Here is a 19,191-nt window from a genome sequence, read left to right as displayed (position 1 = left end):
ACTTAATTAAAAAAATGTGTAGTACTTTTCCCACCACTGATTATAATCTATTTCTAGTATAAATTAGCATTCTAACAGTATGGAAATGGAAATCTCTTAGCATTGTTGCTTTGTGGAAAAGTTAAGTTATTATTATGAAAGGAAGCATCATTTCCCAGACGCGTGACGTCACACGGGGGGATGGGCCAAACGAGCCCAGTGTGACTCAGTGGAAGCTGCATACGGCTCGCATGCAGCCAGCCGGGAGAGAGAGCAGCGTCCACAGATAGAGAGAGAGAGACACCGCAGTTAGTACTGTACTGTACCGTACGTATGGGGGGTAAACATGGATGTCCGACAACATAACAACTGAGCATCACCAGCCTATAGCTGTGGCACCAATGGTCTGTTTGTTGTCGGGATGAAAACCGAGACGCTGAGCGTCAACTCGGGATGCTACCACCTCGATGAGATGTTTGACGCTTCGTGGAGGGTGCGCAGTATCTGGGATGGGGTGAGGCTGGAGGTCACCGAGGACCAGAGTACCGTCGTTCTGAGCAGTTTCACACACCTAGACCCTGACCTGCCCTCGTTGGAGGTGAGGATGATGATGATGTAGTTGATTTAGATTTTTTTTTTTAGATTTTTCTTTTTTAGTTGGTCACTTGCAGTGGTGTAAAGTAACTTAAGTACATTTACTCAAGTACTGTAGCCTTAAGTACAATTTTCAAAAGATGTTTTATACATTTGAAAACTTGTGAAATGGGACATTCTGCATAATGAGTGCTTTCTACTTTTGGTACTTTTAAGTACATTTTGATACCAATACCTTTGTACTTTACTCAAATAAATGTTGAATTCTGGACTTTTACTTGCAGCAGAGTATTTCTGCATTGCAGTATTGATACTTTTACTTAAAAATAAAATAATGCGAGTACTTCTTCCACCACCACTGCTCACTTGTTTGATTGTATTGTGACGATGTGTTATTGAACACAAGCGTTATAGTGGCAGTGATGGAAAGGACCGTTGTTTAGCAGCCTAATGTCACGTTGCAAAGTGATGATTCATGTAACCCATGTTACAAGTGGGCCTCATATTTAGAGATGATTGCTGGTTGTATAGGCTACTCCCAAAAGTCTAGTTGCTCTCAACCATTCTCCCTATGCCAGTTGTGTCTTTCATGCCTCTGTACTGTTCATATACCAGTAAGACTCCCTAATCGGGAGATAAGCGACCGTAGGTCACATGTATACAGAAGAGGGCTGTAACGGCGATTGGTTCCTAGTTGTGTGGGCAATGTATAGTTTTGTTTGGTGGTCTAAGAAATGTGGTGGCAGGCATGTTGATGACATGAGTGTACACATACTGTGTAGTGTGTAGCAATTTGCGTGTTTTTAGGGGCAAAACTGTAGGAGTAGTGGGCAAAAATGTGTTGTGAAAAGCGGCCTGAAGGTGGCGCTAGAAGAGGGCCATGTGAGAAATTAGGGGTGGGGTGTCCGCGTTGCCTTGGCGGACGAATAGGTACCGGCCGCGGCTCTCCCGGACGCTCCTAGCCCGAGTTACGGCATTTTATGTGAGCTGCAGTGGCAGGGGGTCCTCCACTGGGGGCGCCACCACTTTTGCATCCGTTCTGGAGCACCAGGAGTGGGTGGTCCCCGGGAATGCCCCGTGAGCAGCCCCGTTGGGGTGGTCATTTGGTAATTTGTCCACATGTGCTCATTTTTTACACCTGGGGGTCCCCGAGGCAGCTGGGGGTCCCTGGAGCTCCGGGGGTCCTTGGAGGGTGTAGTTTGGCAGGTAAGGAGTGTGTGTGCAAAATCTGGCATGGATCGGGGCAACGGGTGCGGAGATATGAGCAGGGCAAAAGTGTGACGGGACGTGTGTGACGGAGGGACGGACGGACACCTGGAGCAGGTTTCTATAGTAAATGCGACCTACGGTCGCAATAACATCTACGGGGGACCCTTCAGGAGTAAATAATTGTGCGTCCATTAAGTATATGAAGCATTCTTCACAATAACACTGATTATATTGTGTACAGTTGACCACTTAAAGCAAGGAGGGTGAGTAATCACATTTGGTGGTCTCTTACATAATGCCGGATGAGATGAGGACGGGATGATAACTGATACCACATGGAAGGGCTTGTGTCCAGCTTGCGCACTTGGGACACGTAACCTTCATCCTCATGAGCCCTTCTTTTGGCCCGATGTTTGTCTCTTAACGTAATCAACCTCGTAAGCAGCAGGTTGGACATCACAAGCACATTATTAACGCCTTGTGTTTCTCTGTGCGTCTCTTGTGGCTTTAGATGGCTTGTGTAGTTTCTTCTCGGCTGCTAAACCTCTCTCTCCCTCTCTCTTCTCCTTTAATCTAATCCTCTCCACTAACACAATTACCTAATGCCTAATCCCCACTCCTTCATAAGCAAAGTGGCTGCCTCCACAATGGCAGCCTTTCTTTCCCCCCCTGCCAGTTATGCTTGTTGAACCTTATTACAGTATCCAGATTTGATGCTTTTAGCTGGTGTTATGCTGGGTTACTAGGCAGAGGTCCAACTGGGTTAGTGATAGGAAACCTAAGACATATGTTGATCCCTTGGGCTCTGTGTTAGCCCTCAGCAGTTAGCCTATATATATCATATAGCAAGAGAAGGTCAGATGGCGTTGAAATGGGAGTTTGCTCAGGGATCGTATGACCTTCTGAGTTATATTAGTTATAGACCCGATGCCTATGTTGCACACGACACGTATCTCCGCACATGGCACTGAGATTATTGACCTGGGTGATGGCTCAAGATTAGATGTGCTGCGTTAGGGATGATGTCATAGCCAGTCATCTACTTGGGATCGACCAACACCAAACATTGGTTTTGCTACAGTGGGCCTGCTTGATGAGGCTTTTATGTCAGGATGAAAAGGAGAAAAACATATTTGTTTTCCTGAAAGTGCGAAGTGTGCAAGAAAATGTGCTTTTGACCTACCTACGTACTGACTTATATATCGTTGCTGTCGGTGGGAATTGGGAAACCTTATATGTCCAATTCCTTTGTTATTGTTTTTTTTTTTAATAGTGAAAATAGGATTTACGAGCTCACAATGCAATGCGTTTTGAGCTTGTAGATCTGCTATTTTCACTACTTCCTACTTTTTACACTCTTGGTTGAGTAGTAGAGCATTAATTTGCAAAAATGATTGAATCAATGTGTTCGATTAACTGTTGCACTCCTAGTCCAAAGTCTAGAGTCGCTGCATGGGTGATATATACAATTTATAAATTATAAAATCATTGCTAAACCAAGAAGACGCCTTATTGAGTCTGCCTCCTCCTCTCAATAAAACATATCAGTTTAAACTCATCAAGAGAGGCCTTCCCATTCAATTCATAATAATGCAAGCACATTATGATGTGCTTGCATTGTCTTCTGTCCATCTTCATCCTTCAGATTGCAGGCGGAAGCTTGGCTTCATCCTGCACTGAAAAACTGGAGAGACAGAGAAGCTTTTGTTATTGCAGCTCTTAAGCTCATTTCAAATGGAGACTCATTTTGAGTAGCCAAGGAGAAAGGAGGGCCATCGGAGTTCAGGAAGCAGCAATGAGAGAAACAGACAGTGGTTGGAATGCGAAGGGCCCAGTGCCTGGAAAACGACTATTTCTCTTAAATCACTGGTTGTTGCCCCACTTTACTCCATACTCCTTCTCTGTATGTCTGAAATGATTAGTCTTTTAACCAGTATTGTTCTTGGATAAGGCTACTCTAGAAGGACATATCAAACTGTCCTTTTGGTAGTCTTGAGGTCTACTCTATAATGTTGGTATATGATATCACTTGGATGCAGATTACCAAGATGTTTAGTCAGTTTTGTCTACCAGTCACACTAGCTGCTGGTTAATATGTCCCCAAATTCACATTTTTACCCACCATCTACACTTTTTCAGTAGAAGATTGATTACTTGGCCAAGTGGCTGGTAGAGTATATAAATTTACCAGACACAGTCGTAATTCTTCCCCGCACTGGGCTGGCAGTTGGTGGTAATTTCCTGCTAGTGTATAAAATAAGAATAATCGGGTCAGTGGTTGTTGGAGCTCTCTTCTTGCACTGGGACATTGAATTTGACAGTGCCCATGAAGTAACATCTAGATATTTAAAACCCTGTGTTATGTGATGCGATGCAACACCAACTCGGGACTCCTGAATCGCTGCCCTCCAGCGTGCAGCGTGGCAGAGGAGAGTGTCTCCTATCTAACATCAGGGTTTTGAGCTCTACAGTGTTGTTAGCTAAGCTGTCGCACCACAGTGCATCTATGTAGGTGGTGCGCTTCTTGCCTTTCCTGGCTTTGCCCTGGGTTGGCTCCCATAGTGTCAGTTTGCTTGCCTCTAGCTCCGGGTGCCTGTGTTATGAGTGCATTGGTTATTAATGTTGATCCTTTAACAGGACCTGCTGAGGGAACTTTTGCAGTACTGTGTTTGCACAACATTGTAACTATGTGACCGCAATTTATGCACCAAGCTCCAATGTTGACAAACGATGCAAATGAAAGCAGACCATCTGCAGATTCAAATTGCATTTATAACTTATTCTGAACTGTAACATATTGTTACTTTTATAATTCACTAACCACTTTAACCCTGGTGTCCCTATATTGTAGTCTGACACTCTGAACACAGTCTGAATTTACATTTATTTTGGTTCACTCCATTATTCAGTCTGAAAGTGCTTCTCACTGCAGCCGTTTTCTGAGATCTATTTCTGTCAAATAGGGAGTCTTCCATGATTGGTTCCTCCCTGTTCATCCACTAACCAATCACAATAGTAAAGTGTGTGACGTCGTTGTCAAGCAACACATCTACATCACACATTTTTTTCAGAGGGTATATACCATAATTATTCCCTCCCACACGCACGGCACACACACGCGGACACGGTCACCGAATGAAATAACCGATCTAACATATATATTTGTGAGCTACTTCGAAACTCCCATGGCCAGCGGTCATTATCACCTCAATAGCCACACATAAGCCTTCACCTCGGACGCCACATTATCACGAAAAAAGGCTATTGAAGTCAAAACGTGTCCCCAGCCCCTCCTCCTCCGTATCAGATACGCTACCTCGGATGGTTAGTAGACGTTATACGCTTTTTTTCAAACTTTCTGGGACGGTATACTATGTACGTATATAGCGTAACACGGTAGAACACACCACTGCATGCACTGCTATGTAGCTAACCATATAACCAGACACGGTAAAAGTCGGCCGATATTTCTACAACCTCTCGCCTGCGATGTGACTCCCAGAATCCCATTCCTGCGATCGCACAACGCCATGGCTGCAGCACGGCCATTGTTCTTATACATAGAAAACACATCAGGTAATCAAGCACCGCATAACATCTACATGAAAGACGTGGACAATACAGAAAAAGAACAAAACAAACCAAACAAAACTGTCCGCGTGGTTGTTTGACGTCTTCGAATTGAAAGGACGCCGATTGGCCCGATAAGATTTTCAACCGGCACACCACACCCATATTTGTAATGGCTGTGGCTTGTGATTCAGGGGCTGGACACAGTCTACTTATTTTGGAAATGTCTAAGAAATTCATACATTTAAAAAAACAAAATCCAAAATAGCTAAAATAGCTGATCTACAACCTTACAATGCGTTGCGCCTGACCGCTGTCATGGTGCAATGCGTTATGAGCTTGTAGATCTGCTACTTTAGCTCTTTGTCAACAAAGTGTTTAATAAAATATAATGCAATTTACAATTTAGACATTTATCCGACGCTCCTATCCAGAGTGACTTGGCAAAGTAACGTTACCAAAGAGAAACACTGAAGTGTTTATGTACAGTGTACTGTACAGTACATAAACAAAGCCATTCATGTTGTCGCAGGTGATCCTGAAAGCCTATTCCCAACTCCAGCTAGGGTGAGAAACCATGATACTTGTCAAATGTTTGGCATGTTTGTCTAGCAGCAGCCAGAGAAAGCCCAGAGGGAGCATGGTTTAAAGTGAGAACAAGGGGAAAATAATACAAGAAGACAGGTGAGTTGTCTTGGGGCTAGTACCGACTGCCCTAGTGACCTCGTTGTTACTCAGTTTAGCTCAAGGGAAATAGAAGCGTTTCATCTTTCCATTGGTATTCTGATTCTAATATTGAAATTGATATTAGTGGCACGTAAAGGCTGACAAAGCCAGTTTAGTTGCCGGTGTGCATTACTAGTATCAGTGAGAACCGCCTGGTGGTGACCCACTTTTGAATCATACAGTTAAAGATGTCTTTTAGCCTATAGCCTAATCCAGTGGTTCTCAACTTTTTCAGGTGGCGACCCCCCAAAACAAATCGTATTTGAAGTGGGGACCCCCCACCCTGACAAGCACTTGGCATTGTAGGAGTTGAGGCATTCCATTTTGTTTGACTAGGTTCCACAGATAAATACTGTGAAAATAGCCGATCTACATGGTCACAACGCCTCGCGTTGTGCAGATAACCTCTGTACACTTATACTACTGTATGTTGGTTTGTTTACTGTTGAGTGAGAGAACAATGTTGCACATTAAGCAAATCATCTGGGGACCCCCTCAAAAATCATTTCGGGATCCTCCTGGGGTCCCGAAAATATTTTTCATGTTTTTCATGTAACTGACACTCTCAACATGTAACATGTAACTCTGACACGCTCAACCTCTCCTCAGTGTTGTACAGTGTTTTTCAAACTTTTTGTGCCCAAGGCACACCAAGTCATAATCTCGACGTACGCCTGTATTCATAATGAAAATAGACGATCTACAAGCTCACAATGCATTGCGATGCGACTCGTTGTGGGCCTGTAGATCGGCTATTTTTACCATTTTACTTTTTAATTTGTGATTTATATTATATAAGTAAACATTTTTGCCTGGATTGACATATCCAATCTGCCAAAATGCCAGATTGAAAGTGTTTAGGTAAATATTTTTGAATTTGCCTCTGTATTTGGAAATGAGTGCACACTGGTAAAAGTACAGTAAAAAAAATTATCCTGTTTTTTTTTATAGTTGTATTTATTTCCAGCGCACTGTTTAGGAACCACTGAGTTACGGAATTCAGTATTTTGTGCAAAGGCACTATGGATGTTATGATCAAACCTTTTGTTGATTATCGAGTGCAGACACTAGGTCACTGTGATGCCTCAAGATTTAGGCCAAAAGATTAAGTATATGACAGCAGTATTGTACTATAATTTACTTGCGGTCATAAACTCTCGTGATAAACATGATCTCGTGGCACTGTTGGTGCTTATTGTAAGCAAGAGGAAGCCAGTGGCTTGTGCTAGAGGGGTCATAGTGGATGCATGCTATTGAAAGCTTTGTTTACAATATTGACTGGCTTGTAGCAGGTTTTCGCTTTCAAGTGGGAGTTTCCCCTCACCAGAATTGGAACATCGCTCAAAGGGGTTTTCTAAGGGTTTTTATTTTATGTCAACAGCTGGACTGTAATGCTCAAAACAGGTGTGTGTGTGTGTGCGTGTGTCTGTGTGTGCCTGTGTGTGCGTGCGTGCGTTAGGGGGGGCTGTTTTGTGTCTGTGTGTCTGTAATCATAAGCATCATAACTTGGCACACACTACTAATGCACTCCCAACAAAACAGAGTTTGGCCTTGGGGATTTGGCTGGTATTCAGTGTTTAGTTTAGCCTATATGTGTGCTGTGTTTGTCTTTAGTCTGTTATTGTACCTGGTGACAGTGTTTGTGCTGTCCGCACATAGTCGAAAACATGAGGATGGCAGGTTTCCAATGATAGACTTTCAGACTGGCTTGACAGGAGACGCAAATGAAGTGCTGCAAATGTTTTGCTCATTAGAATCTTGACTGTTATAACTCCTCTCTGCCTAAGAAAAGAAACTTGAGGATAAGTTGCACAAAACCAGCTGAAATAGACAATGGCAGGATGGCAGTTTCATGTGCTAATTAATTACAGTAGTGTGTTAACGGTATATTGCCCATTGTGTTGGATTCTCTTCTCCTTGCTATTCGTGTCAACCTCAGGTGAGACTTGCACATTTGTTTGTGTCTTTGAGCATCAAGCAGATGATTGCTTTCATCTGCTGTGTTTTCACAGTCCCTAGGATGAAAGGAAAGTAGAAAGTACAGTGTATTCAGATCACTCTCTGGGCAAAGTGTTACAGGACACTGAGGACTGTGCACAATCCCTGACCTGAGGCCGATTTTCAAAAAATGCTTTCTAAATCTTTTTTTCCCCAGCCTCTGTAGCAGATGCAAACATGGGGGAAAAACACATTTAGAGCTTAAACATTCAGCTTTATTGAAAATGATTTTAATTTAGCCCTAATGTCCATGAAAATAAAAACAAATCAATAAACAATGAAAGACAGACACCCAGAGACTTTATATAGATTTGTTTTTATTTGCTTTGGTTATTGATTGGTTATTATCTTTTGTTTTTTAATTAACATTAGAACAAATTAAAGTCATTTTCAGTAATAGCGAGAGGTTCAAACTCTCGAATGTTTTATTTTATTTCATGTGTCTATCTGCTATAGAGGCTAAGAAATAAATATGACATCGAGACATGTTCCCGGCATTAAAGGTTTATAGGGTATTGTAAAAGGGTTAAAAAAAAACAAAATGTGTGTGAGAGAGGAAAAGTCTGTCATTTTAACTGAATAAATCTAAAGCATTGGCATCTCATTATTCCTACCCTTCATACAATTGTCTTTATATTTACCTAGCACATATTCCCCAATTGATATTTAGTGTTCAATATAAAGTTTTGAGTTTTGATCTTTATCATGCAGCCATAACACTGTTTATACTGTGTAGGTTTCTGTTGTCAGAAGTCAAAGGTTAAGTATTTTATGTAGCCAGGGAGCTTTTTTGAATAGGAAGCCCAGCAAAACATTCTCTAGTCACTGTTGACAAGAGGTTTGTTACGGAACTTCCATATTTCAGTGTTGCTGTGGGCGAGCATAGAGATTTTGGAAAACCCAGAATCTGTAGTCTCACTCTGAAGCACACCTTCCTGTTGAACCAGGTTCAAACCTCCCAAACCATGGGCTTTAAGTGCACATTCCCTTATACCCTCTTTGCAAAAATGTCTCTCTCGTCTCTCTAGTTCCTCTGCATTCTCCTCTGATAGTTCCTCTGCGTTCTCTTCTGATAGTTTGGTTTGACATTCCTTTGGGTTTGTCGATGCTCAGCAGAGTACCTTTGCACTTAACAGTATGTGACTGTTTCATTCTCATGGTTATTCTTCTTGACGGTTAACAATGTTATTAGGTGTTAGCACTTGGTTTACAGAACATCTACTCTGGCCCTCAGACCTCAAACAAAGAACATTGTGCATTATGAAATGAGAGGCAGAAGGTTTAGACTATAACAGGGGAGAGTATAACCTCAGTGACTCTATTTGAAATGTACCGGTCCAGATAAACACAATCACTCTGGCAATAATTAGGTACTTTGCAAATTCTACCCGACCCAGGGTCTGCTCTGTTAGTACACGTGGGTGTTTGCTGACAAAGCTACCCATTTTTGGCAACATACTGTAACTGTATACTTCTGTCTATTTAGAGCCTACATTGCAGAGATCCATTTGACTAAGCAGTGAGTCAGGCCAAGTGAATGTGTGATGATGACAAGCCTAAATTAACCACTTAAGCCCTATATTATACTTCTTATTTTTTGTGGACGCTTTTGCTTATAACGACATGGCCAGAATAGGGATGCCATGGTTAACGTGGTTTAAGTAGGAAGCTACGTGCTTAAAGTTAGTTTCCTTCCTCCTTTTTTGTTTATTCATCGTTCTTTGATAGTTGTGAGGAAGTTCCTTCTCGTCGCTATGGTGATGTATCCCCTGGAATACCCCAACATTATAGTGCCAAATTTTGAATAAAATTCCTGTATGTGGCAGCCTAACCACAGAGTTGACACAAGGCAGCTGCTGTATACACACACAGACACCACAAATGGAGGCTTTCCATTTTTAGGCTCTGCAACCGCCCCCCCCCCCCCATCGCTCGCATATCACTCAAACGATGAATGGGATCGTTGTTGTGAGGACAGACTCCATGGATAGAGAGAGAGGGAGAGGTTGCCCTTGAGTCGTGGCTTTTTCTGTGTGTGGATTGATAGCAGACCGGCCTCTTTGCTGTAGCTGATAAGCAGCTCTACTGTCAAGGCCTTCTCCTTGCTATCTGCATTCTCTCACAGAACTGCAGCCGAGTCTTCCCGCAATACCATACATGATTTACAGACAGAGAGGGAGACTTTGCACCCAACCATCAGCCAAACTCTGGTATATTTGTGAGTGTAACTAGTAGGCTTGTCTACTCTACCAAACCTAACATGCTGGCAGGTAACCAAGCACCAATTTGTCTTTCATCCGGTTCTATTCCAAAAGTCTAATTGGCTAGTAAAACATTTTTAAGTGGCCGTCGCCAGTGGATTGGCATGGTACTGTAGGTTGATCATATTCTATATCATCATATCTCTGCTGTCGGGCAGAAACAATTTATGTCCAAAAAATAAACTTTTCAGTAAATGAAAAAAAAACATGTTTTTAAAACAAGACAATGCGGCCTCATCAAAGTTGGCATGGTGACTTTATACATTGTTAGATACTTGCATGTGTCATTATATTATCAATCGATCAATTATATTCGATATATATTGATATATTATCAATTGATTAGAATGACAAAGTCAGATAGGAAAAAAAACCTAGATGGTTTGACCGACAGTTTGAGGATCCAATGGAATTAGGAGGTTTAGTCAGAAGCGCTTTTTTAATACTTTGGTTCAATATTGTAAAACCCACAGACCGACGTAATAGGTGTTCAATAGCACTGATTCATTAAAGAAAATAGAAAAGTTGAAAAACGGCGATAGGAGGTTTGTGCCCGACCGCAACGATATGCTATATTTTTTAGCAGTTGCACAAGTCTTGTGTATAGTACATTCATTATTTTATAACAAGCTAATCCCACGAATCTAAGATGTTTTCTGATTCTGTGGACCAAAACAGTGAGCTAAAGAGCAGCCTGCGGTTCTGCTTTTTTTTTCAGATCACCAGCAGTAACCCACAGCTGCTCTCATCTGTGTGATGGTGCCATGGCAACCAATCACAACAGAGGAACCTAGTGGTGATTGTGAGGTTACGGAGTAGAGACTTGAGTAAAAGCAAGCAGTCGAGTCAGGGCCCAGGGGAGGCACATCAGTTTGTAGAAATGGACACCAATGACTAACACACTATTAAGGTCACACAACTGGGGCCATGACAGATGCCTGTGTCATTCCAGATTACATTCCTTCAACAAGGCCTACACAGTACGTTCAATAATTCAAGTTAACAAAGACCTATTTAGGTTAAACTAGGACCGGGTGTCATAGAGTACCGGAGCCTGTAACCACTCTCCCAGGGTCATGGAAGTGTTTTCCCCATTCAAAGTCCCATAGACTTTTTCAACATCACATAATAAGAACTGTGTACCAAAAATAACAAAATGAGTCCGGCGATTTTACTCATAATGAAGCATCAAGTGACAGTGAAAATGTACAAAGTTATACAATGATTAAAGGAGTAGTTCACCCAAAATGTGATTTGTTGTCTATCAATTACACACCCCGTGAAGCATTGAATTCATGGAGTTTTTTTGTCACATCTGAGCCAATAATTTGATGACTGGCGGCCTCTCCGGTAGGAGCCTCAAAGAGTCTCCTTTGAGTCTCCTACCACATACATTAGTATCTTTCTGCCGGTAATCAAATTATTGGCTTAGGAATACAACAAAAACAAAAAAATCTCCATGAATTCAAGGCTTCATCGGGTGTGTAATCAAACAAAGGGTCGCCTACAAATCGAAAAAAAATGTGCAGGCATAAAAATGACTACATCTCCCATTACACATGCGGCCGCCTCCTGGTGCCAGCGGCTTCATACTCCGCATCATGATGTGTTGCAATGGATTCTCTCTTCTTATTGGAGAGTACTAGAGTGGCGTTGTCAGTTGTACTTTCATTCAAACAAACCAATCACACACACACACAGATGACAAATGTCACAAAATCTAAGGAATCTCACAGGAATGTTTTTGACAGAGCGTGACGTGCTTCAGTGTGGACAGTGAATCACGTGATTTCCAACTGTTGTTTCCAACACTACTTCTTTGTCTTTCTTTTTTAATATAGCCTAAGTCATGGGTTGATTTGAAAAGTCTTGCCAAAATAAACCCTGAAGAAAAGTTTGTTTTATGAATGATGAAATTCAGATGTCCATATTAACTTCATCATGGTGATGTGACCTGGACGTTTGAGCTACATTATTAGGGAAATCTGGTAACTATTCTATACATTTATAGAACAGAGGAAAATGATCAGCTATTATTATGAGAATAATTATTATTTTGGAATAAATGAATTGAACTGAGTGCACCACCTGCTTTTCTAAATAGAGTCAGGCCCCACTCAATTAATTATGGCAGTACAAAATCTACAAATCACCATAAATATTAACAAAAGGTTAGAAATACAATACCTTTGGTTCATTATTAGTACCTTTCTAATGCCTAAAGTCGGTACTAATTTAAGTATACCAGTAAGACTCCCTAATCGGGAGATAAGCGACCGTAGGTCACATGTATACAGAAGAGGGCTGTAACGGCGATTGGTTCCTAGTTGTGTGGGCAATGTATAGTTTTGTTTGGTGGTCTAAGAAATGTGGTGGCAGGCATGTTGATGACATGAGTGTACACATACTGTGTAGTGTGTAGCAATTTGCGTGTTTTTAGGGGCAAAACTGTAGGAGTAGTGGGCAAAAATGTGTTGTGAAAAGCGGCCTGAAGGTGGCGCTAGAAGAGGGCCATGTGAGAAATTAGGGGTGGGGTGTCCGCGTTGCCTTGGCGGACGAATAGGTACCGGCCGCGGCTCTCCCGGACGCTCCTAGCCCGAGTTACGGCATTTTATGTGAGCTGCAGTGGCAGGGGGTCCTCCACTGGGGGCGCCACCACTTTTGCATCCGTTCTGGAGCACCAGGAGTGGGTGGTCCCCGGGAATGCCCCGTGAGCAGCCCCGTTGGGGTGGTCATTTGGTAATTTGTCCACATGTGCTCATTTTTTACACCTGGGGGTCCCCGAGGCAGCTGGGGGTCCCTGGAGCTCCGGGGGTCCTTGGAGGGTGTAGTTTGGCAGGTAAGGAGTGTGTGTGCAAAATCTGGCATGGATCGGGGCAACGGGTGCGGAGATATGAGCAGGGCAAAAGTGTGACGGGACGTGTGTGACGGAGGGACGGACGGACACCTGGAGCAGGTTTCTATAGTAAATGCGACCTACGGTCGCAATTATTGATGATCTGTTAGTATACATTTAACACCAGAGCCTATCTGCTGTGATTAATAACAGTGACACTGTCTATATACCTTTTGTATGTGTGGTTATACTTGGGAGAAATCCCAAAGATCAACTAGTGGCACTAGCATTATAAATGGCCACAGAGCTCTCATTCATTGAGCAAGCAGCTTGTGTTAATTCCCGGTTGGCTATATACAGGGTTTAGCTTGCATTGTGCTGCCAGCTATCCAGTAAGCTCTGGTTGGCGACAATGCGATTGTTGTTCGTTCATAGGGACACTAAGTATGAGTCAGAAGGGGACTGACGAGAAAGAGTACATTGTCTCTTTGGTGACGTTGTCTCTTTGTCGGCGGCCGGTATCACAGCAGGCAGTAGAACTAGTATTTTGAGGAGTGTCAGCATGAGGTTGGAATTTGGTAAATGTGATATCTACTCTTTGGAAGAAGTGACGGCACAACATGGAAACCAACATGTTACCAGTTCCAGTACCTGGAACTAAATATTTTGAGATGGGGATTCGCTGCCAAATACATATAATTTTGGGGGGGGGCTTGATGTGAAAAATCATGAAAATCACTGATGTTATAGCAACATAAGTGTTTCAGAAAACTGTTAGGATGTAGAAGACATTTATAGATGCGTTCCCGGATTGAATGGGTTAAAGGATAGTGGCTGCCTGAAGTCTTTCTGACGTAGTTTTAATTGAATTCTTTTAATGTATGAATCACAGAGCTCGACGCAGGAGATCGGTGAGGAGGTAGAGGACGGCGCCGTCTTCACCATCACGCTGAGGAAGGTGCAGCTGCATCAGTCGGCCAGCAAGGGGCAACGATGGCTGGGGGTGGAGACGGACGCGGCCCTCAGCCTGTACGAGACGTGCAAGGTGCGCACCATAAAGGCGGGCACCCTGGAGCGGCTGGTGGAGTACATGGTGACGGCGTTCCGGGGGAAAGACTCCACCTATGTCACCATCTTCCTCTGCACCTACCGATCCTTCGCCTCCACAAAGCAGGTGCTGGATCTCCTGCTCAACAGGTAAGGAAACTTAGTGCACACTTACACATGCACATTTACGTACATATGCACACCTACACATACACACACACAAGGGACGGTGGTCCAACGATATCGTAATACAAGGGTTTTCCAAACTTTTACATGCCAAGCGTCCTCCCTAATGCCAAGCCAACCTCCTGGACATCCTCAAGACAAAGAAACTAACCTGGGGTGACAGGGCCTTTTCAGTGGCCGCCCCCTCCCTATGGAACTCAACCCCAGCTCACATCAAAGATGCCCCCCCACCCTCGCCACGTTTAAAACCACACTCAAAACCCACCCTTTCAGACTCGCATTCCCTACCTAATCATAATCCCCTTTAGTTTTTAACCTTTTAACAATTTTTCTTTTCCTATTAAAGTAGTTTCTATTCTGTTTCTGTAAAGCGACTTTGGGTACACTGTATAAATTGTATGCATTATTATTATTATATATTTATAGCGTCAGCTTTTTGTGGATTGACCAGAAACAATGCCCTGTACTATAGTTCCATTATATAAGTATACTTCCTATATATATATATATATATATATATATATATATATATATCGCTGAACTGATCTTGTTTATGTCACAGGTATGCCAGGCTCCAGAATCTGCCCTTAACCACTGCACACAGAATCTCCCAGGATGAATGCACCGAGCTGAGAAAGTAAGCTTCCCACCACCTTCAGGGTCAAAGTGCAAGACTAAGCTTTTAGCACACTGAACAAGGTCATTTGAGTAGATGATGGGATACTCTAACATGTTTAGTTTGGTAGTTGGTTGTCATTCGTCACTTGACATTAATCCCACCATTAGTTTAGACAATTACATGTACAGTAAAATGCAAAAGTGAAATCATAACACTTTCATGAAACAGAAGTAAATGGAGGAGAGATCACCAGCCCGCTCTTCCATTTGTCCTTCAGTTGCTCTAAGATAACATAAAACCTGAATCATCCCCGAGTAGAAATTCAGTTGTTATAGCAACCAGTTGCAGGATACAGATTTAGACTAAATGGAACCATTAGACTACATGGGCAATTTGTACAATGAAAAGTTCAATCACCATAATAAGTATTTTGCTGTGTATGGCTAAAGAAAATATGATTATGTTTTGATCTTTTTGTTGTTGTTTTGCACCCGTCTCCCACAGCACTGTGTCATCTATCTTGGGAGCCTGGTTGGACCAGTACTCTGAGGATTTCTGGACTCCTCCAGACTATGGCTGCCTCCACCAACTCATGTCATATTTACACCTCCACTTCCCCGGCTCGGACCTGGAGCGCCGGTCCCGCAACCTCCTGGCCCACTTCCACCGGCGACAGCAGTGTGAGCCTGATCATGACGGTAGGGCGGGACAAGGGTTCCCAAACTTCTCAGGCTGCGACCCCCCCCCCCCCAAATAATCATATTTGAACTGGGGACCCCCCCCCCCCACACACACCCTGACAAGCACTTGGAATTGTAGGCTTTACATTTAGTTTGACTTGTTTCCACAGATTAATATTGTGAAAATAGCCGAACTACAAGCAACAACGCCTCGCACTGTGAGGCGTTGTGAGCTTGTAGATCGACTAGTTTCATAATGTTTGCCTCTTTCTTATGTAACATTTGGCCAATTTGGTATTAAAAAGATCTTAAAAGTCCTTAAATTGTCACTTTGGAAATGTGCAGATACCCTGTATACACTTATACTGTATGTTGGTTTGTTTACTGTTGAGTGAGAAAACAATGTTGCACATTAAGCTGATCATCTGGGAACCCACCCAAAATAATTTGGAGACCCCCCTGGGGATCCCGACCCCCAGTTTGGGAACCACTGTGGTAGGGCGTGGAGGGGATAAAGTGGAAGGTCTTTGGTCAGGTTTCCTTACACAGGTCTATAAGCAAAATAATGTTAAATACATTTACAGGTCTTGAAGCTTCTGAAATTGTAAAGGAAAAAAAAAGCTTGTGAAAATATTGTATAGCATGTGTTGCATGTCTTGTATGTAGTTCCCTTAATTTGTGATTTGCTGTTTGGAAGAATAAGCTATTGAATTATTATATAACTCAATATTGAGTCATTATATAACTCAATGAGTTATTATTTAGTCATATAACTCAATAGGCTATAAGCTATTATAAGCATGCATCATTCAAAAGGTCAAGTAAGATCTTCAAATCCAATGGAAAAAAGAAAAATACTGTATGAACAATATACATTATACATGCACAGAGTAGGTGCAGTAACGCTGTGAGCAGACGAGGCAGATGTTCATCAGGGGTTTGTGTTGTTTTATTTGTACAGGGGACCACATCGGCTGCCCTTTTGCCACGCAGGAAGAGAGTGGCTTTGAGGATGAGCTTCCTGCTTTTAGTTTCCTGTCCTTTGACCCCATCATGGTGGCGGAGCAGTTCACACTCATGGATGCTGTAAGATATTTCCCCTTCCCCATAGCTACATTAATGTATACTATATCTATCAGCAGCTCTCTCCGTAAAGACTAATGTCTGCTGAAGTAGATTGTATTTAATGTTGATGATCTTGATGAGTATAAGTAGAGGGATTTTTGACACGACATGACAGCAACAGTGAGTTTTCTTTTCCCACGGTGCCTGCATCCAAATCTTCTCTTGACTCTCTTCTGTACCGCATCCTGTCTCTTTAGGACCTGTTCAAGAAGGTGGTGCCATACCACTGCCTGGGTGGGATCTGGTCCCAGAGGGACAAGAAGGGGAAGGAACACCTAGCTCCCACCATCAGGGCCACTGTGGCCCAGTTTAATTCCGTCACCAACTGTGTCATCACCACCTGCCTGAGCAACCCCACTCTGAAGCCCAACCAGCGATCCAGACTTCTGGAGCGCTGGATAGAGGTTGCCAGGGTACGCAAACAGTCCGTCAGAATAGCAGTGCATATTTATGTGCTGCTGGGAAAATAGGACTTTACATTCAAGCCTGTGCAAGGCATGCAATAGAGAGTAAATTATGCATATCAAAATGTTGAATAAAAACAAGAGATGGTGTGTTTGTATGTGTGTAAGTGGACCTGTGTGTCAGCTGTTAGCTGAGTGCATATGAGTTCACTCTTGGTGGACAGTAACTGACTGATGGCAGGACATTCAAGGAAATGCTTGAGTTAGCTAACGACGGCTCTTTATCTGAATAGATTTTCTTGTTCATTGTTTTCCAGGAGTGTCGGATTCTCAAAAACTTCTCCTCGTTGCGAGCCATCCTATCTGCACTACAGTGCAATGCCATCCACCGCCTGAAGAGGACCTGGGAGGAAGTATCCAGGTACAATGGAGTGATAGATAGATGACCTTTATTGATTCCCTTGGGAAAATACCATCCATTTGGTGTAAAACCTTGCATGTGCAAGGTTTTACACCAAATGGATAGTATTTTAAATCACTTGACAACAAGGCAGGTGCGCTGACCAGTGTCCGTGCAAGTCACCACTTCTTAGTCTGAGTTTAATGTAACTCACCGGTTAACAGGCTACAGGCTAGTGGATAGTAGGCCTATTACGTCCTGGAGTTTTGGGCAGATTCAGACAGGGGAGTTCAGATGTGGAATAACCATGAGAATAACTTCACAAAACATAACGATCTACTGGTGACCACAGAAGAACATGGTGATTATGATGTTTTTTTGGATGAGCCGATGTAAATATTTCCATGCACTTCTGCGTCAGCCCTGACATAAATACACAGAGGCAGCCGACGTGTTTGTGTAAGAGTCTGTGTCCATTTTCACTGGCACAACGATGGCATCAAAACAAGCTGCACATGTGCACTGGTGGCAAATTCGGGGCTCCTCCGATGCACGGAGCGTAGCCATACGTCATGCTTTAGTAGATGGTTTAAAAAATAATTGAGAACTATTATAGCTTTTTTTAGTTTGGCAGATTTACATTATGAGCCCATTTTATGACTTGGAGGAAAAAAAGTGTGAACAACACATGTAAATAATGGATTGAACTTAAGGGTTAAAGAAAAGAGCTTTTTATTTCATGCACGCTCAGTCCTGGACTAATCAGTGTCGCTGGACTCGTTTTTGAATGGGGAGTATTAGGGGGAAATGCAGTGTATGTTCAGGGATTCCTTGGACCACATAGATGAATGTCACACTTTTGTGGCATCAGGATGAGTTCTTTGATTTTGACAATATGCCCAAAATAGGGATGCCAGGTTGAAAGTGGTTAATTAAGAGCCTCTGTCATTGTTTGGTGAAAGACAGGGAGGAGTTAAGGACAGGTGGGCTAACAGTACATTGTTCTCATGCACTGGCCTCATTCTGTCAACAGGGAGAACTTCCGCACCTTCCGTGAGCTGTCAGAGATCTTCTCAGACGACAACAACTACTCCCTCAGCCGTGAACTGCTGGTCAAGGTTGGTTAGGAAGTGACTCTTATGTAATAGTGGTCAACTCATTATGGAGCTCACAGCGGTTTACAATTAATCTCACGCCTAATTGATTGGTGTGTTGGCAATCATACTGCCCTGAAGGGTAGGACTTTAACCCTTTAAGACCTGAGGCAGATTCTAAAAATGCCTTCTAAATCAGTTAGTTCTGACGTTTTTGTGCCAAGGACCCCCAAATTGATATGCGTTATTAAGGCTATATAACTTTTAATAATAGCGTTGTATAACATTTTTAAGTAAAAAAACTTGTAAACAGTTTAAAGTCTGCTTAAGAACATTAATAAAAGCCTTATGAGTTTCTTAAATGTTTATACCGTAATAGCATTACAAACACATTTCTTCAGTATCATTAACTTACCTGCGATCAGCCACAGCTGATCACACACTATACAATGTTTGTGATTCC

General features: G+C 42.7%; 1 protein-coding gene across 9 annotated transcripts in view; it reads left to right on the top strand.

Annotated features, from left to right (window-relative positions):
* LOC311044479 (ral guanine nucleotide dissociation stimulator-like) overlaps nucleotides 1-19,191 on the top strand; it is a 48,249-nt gene that overhangs the window by 16,556 nt on the left and 12,502 nt on the right. For 4 of the 9 annotated variants that reach the window (XM_084056100.1, XM_084056096.1, XM_084056098.1 and 1 more), the window contains exons 1-8: nucleotides 247-577; nucleotides 14,066-14,370; nucleotides 14,969-15,043; nucleotides 15,530-15,723; nucleotides 16,667-16,791; nucleotides 17,028-17,243; nucleotides 17,552-17,655; nucleotides 18,668-18,752. In XM_084056100.1, the coding sequence (XP_083912226.1) occupies nucleotides 401-577; nucleotides 14,066-14,370; nucleotides 14,969-15,043; nucleotides 15,530-15,723; nucleotides 16,667-16,791; nucleotides 17,028-17,243; nucleotides 17,552-17,655; nucleotides 18,668-18,752 (1,281 nt within the window). In that variant the 5' untranslated portion in view covers nucleotides 247-400. Of the gene's footprint in view, nucleotides 1-246; nucleotides 578-14,065; nucleotides 14,371-14,968; nucleotides 15,044-15,529; nucleotides 15,724-16,666; nucleotides 16,792-17,027; nucleotides 17,244-17,551; nucleotides 17,656-18,667; nucleotides 18,753-19,191 lie in introns of those variants that run through there. The other 5 variants (XM_084056099.1, XM_084056101.1, XM_084056097.1 and 2 more) reach the window with 2 other exon arrangements.

This window comes from Gymnoscopelus microlampas (genome assembly GCF_963454915.1).
Source record: "Gymnoscopelus microlampas genome assembly, chromosome: 4".
NCBI lineage: Eukaryota > Metazoa > Chordata > Actinopteri > Myctophiformes > Myctophidae > Gymnoscopelus > Gymnoscopelus microlampas.
This window is presented reverse-complemented; position numbering and strand designations above follow the sequence as displayed.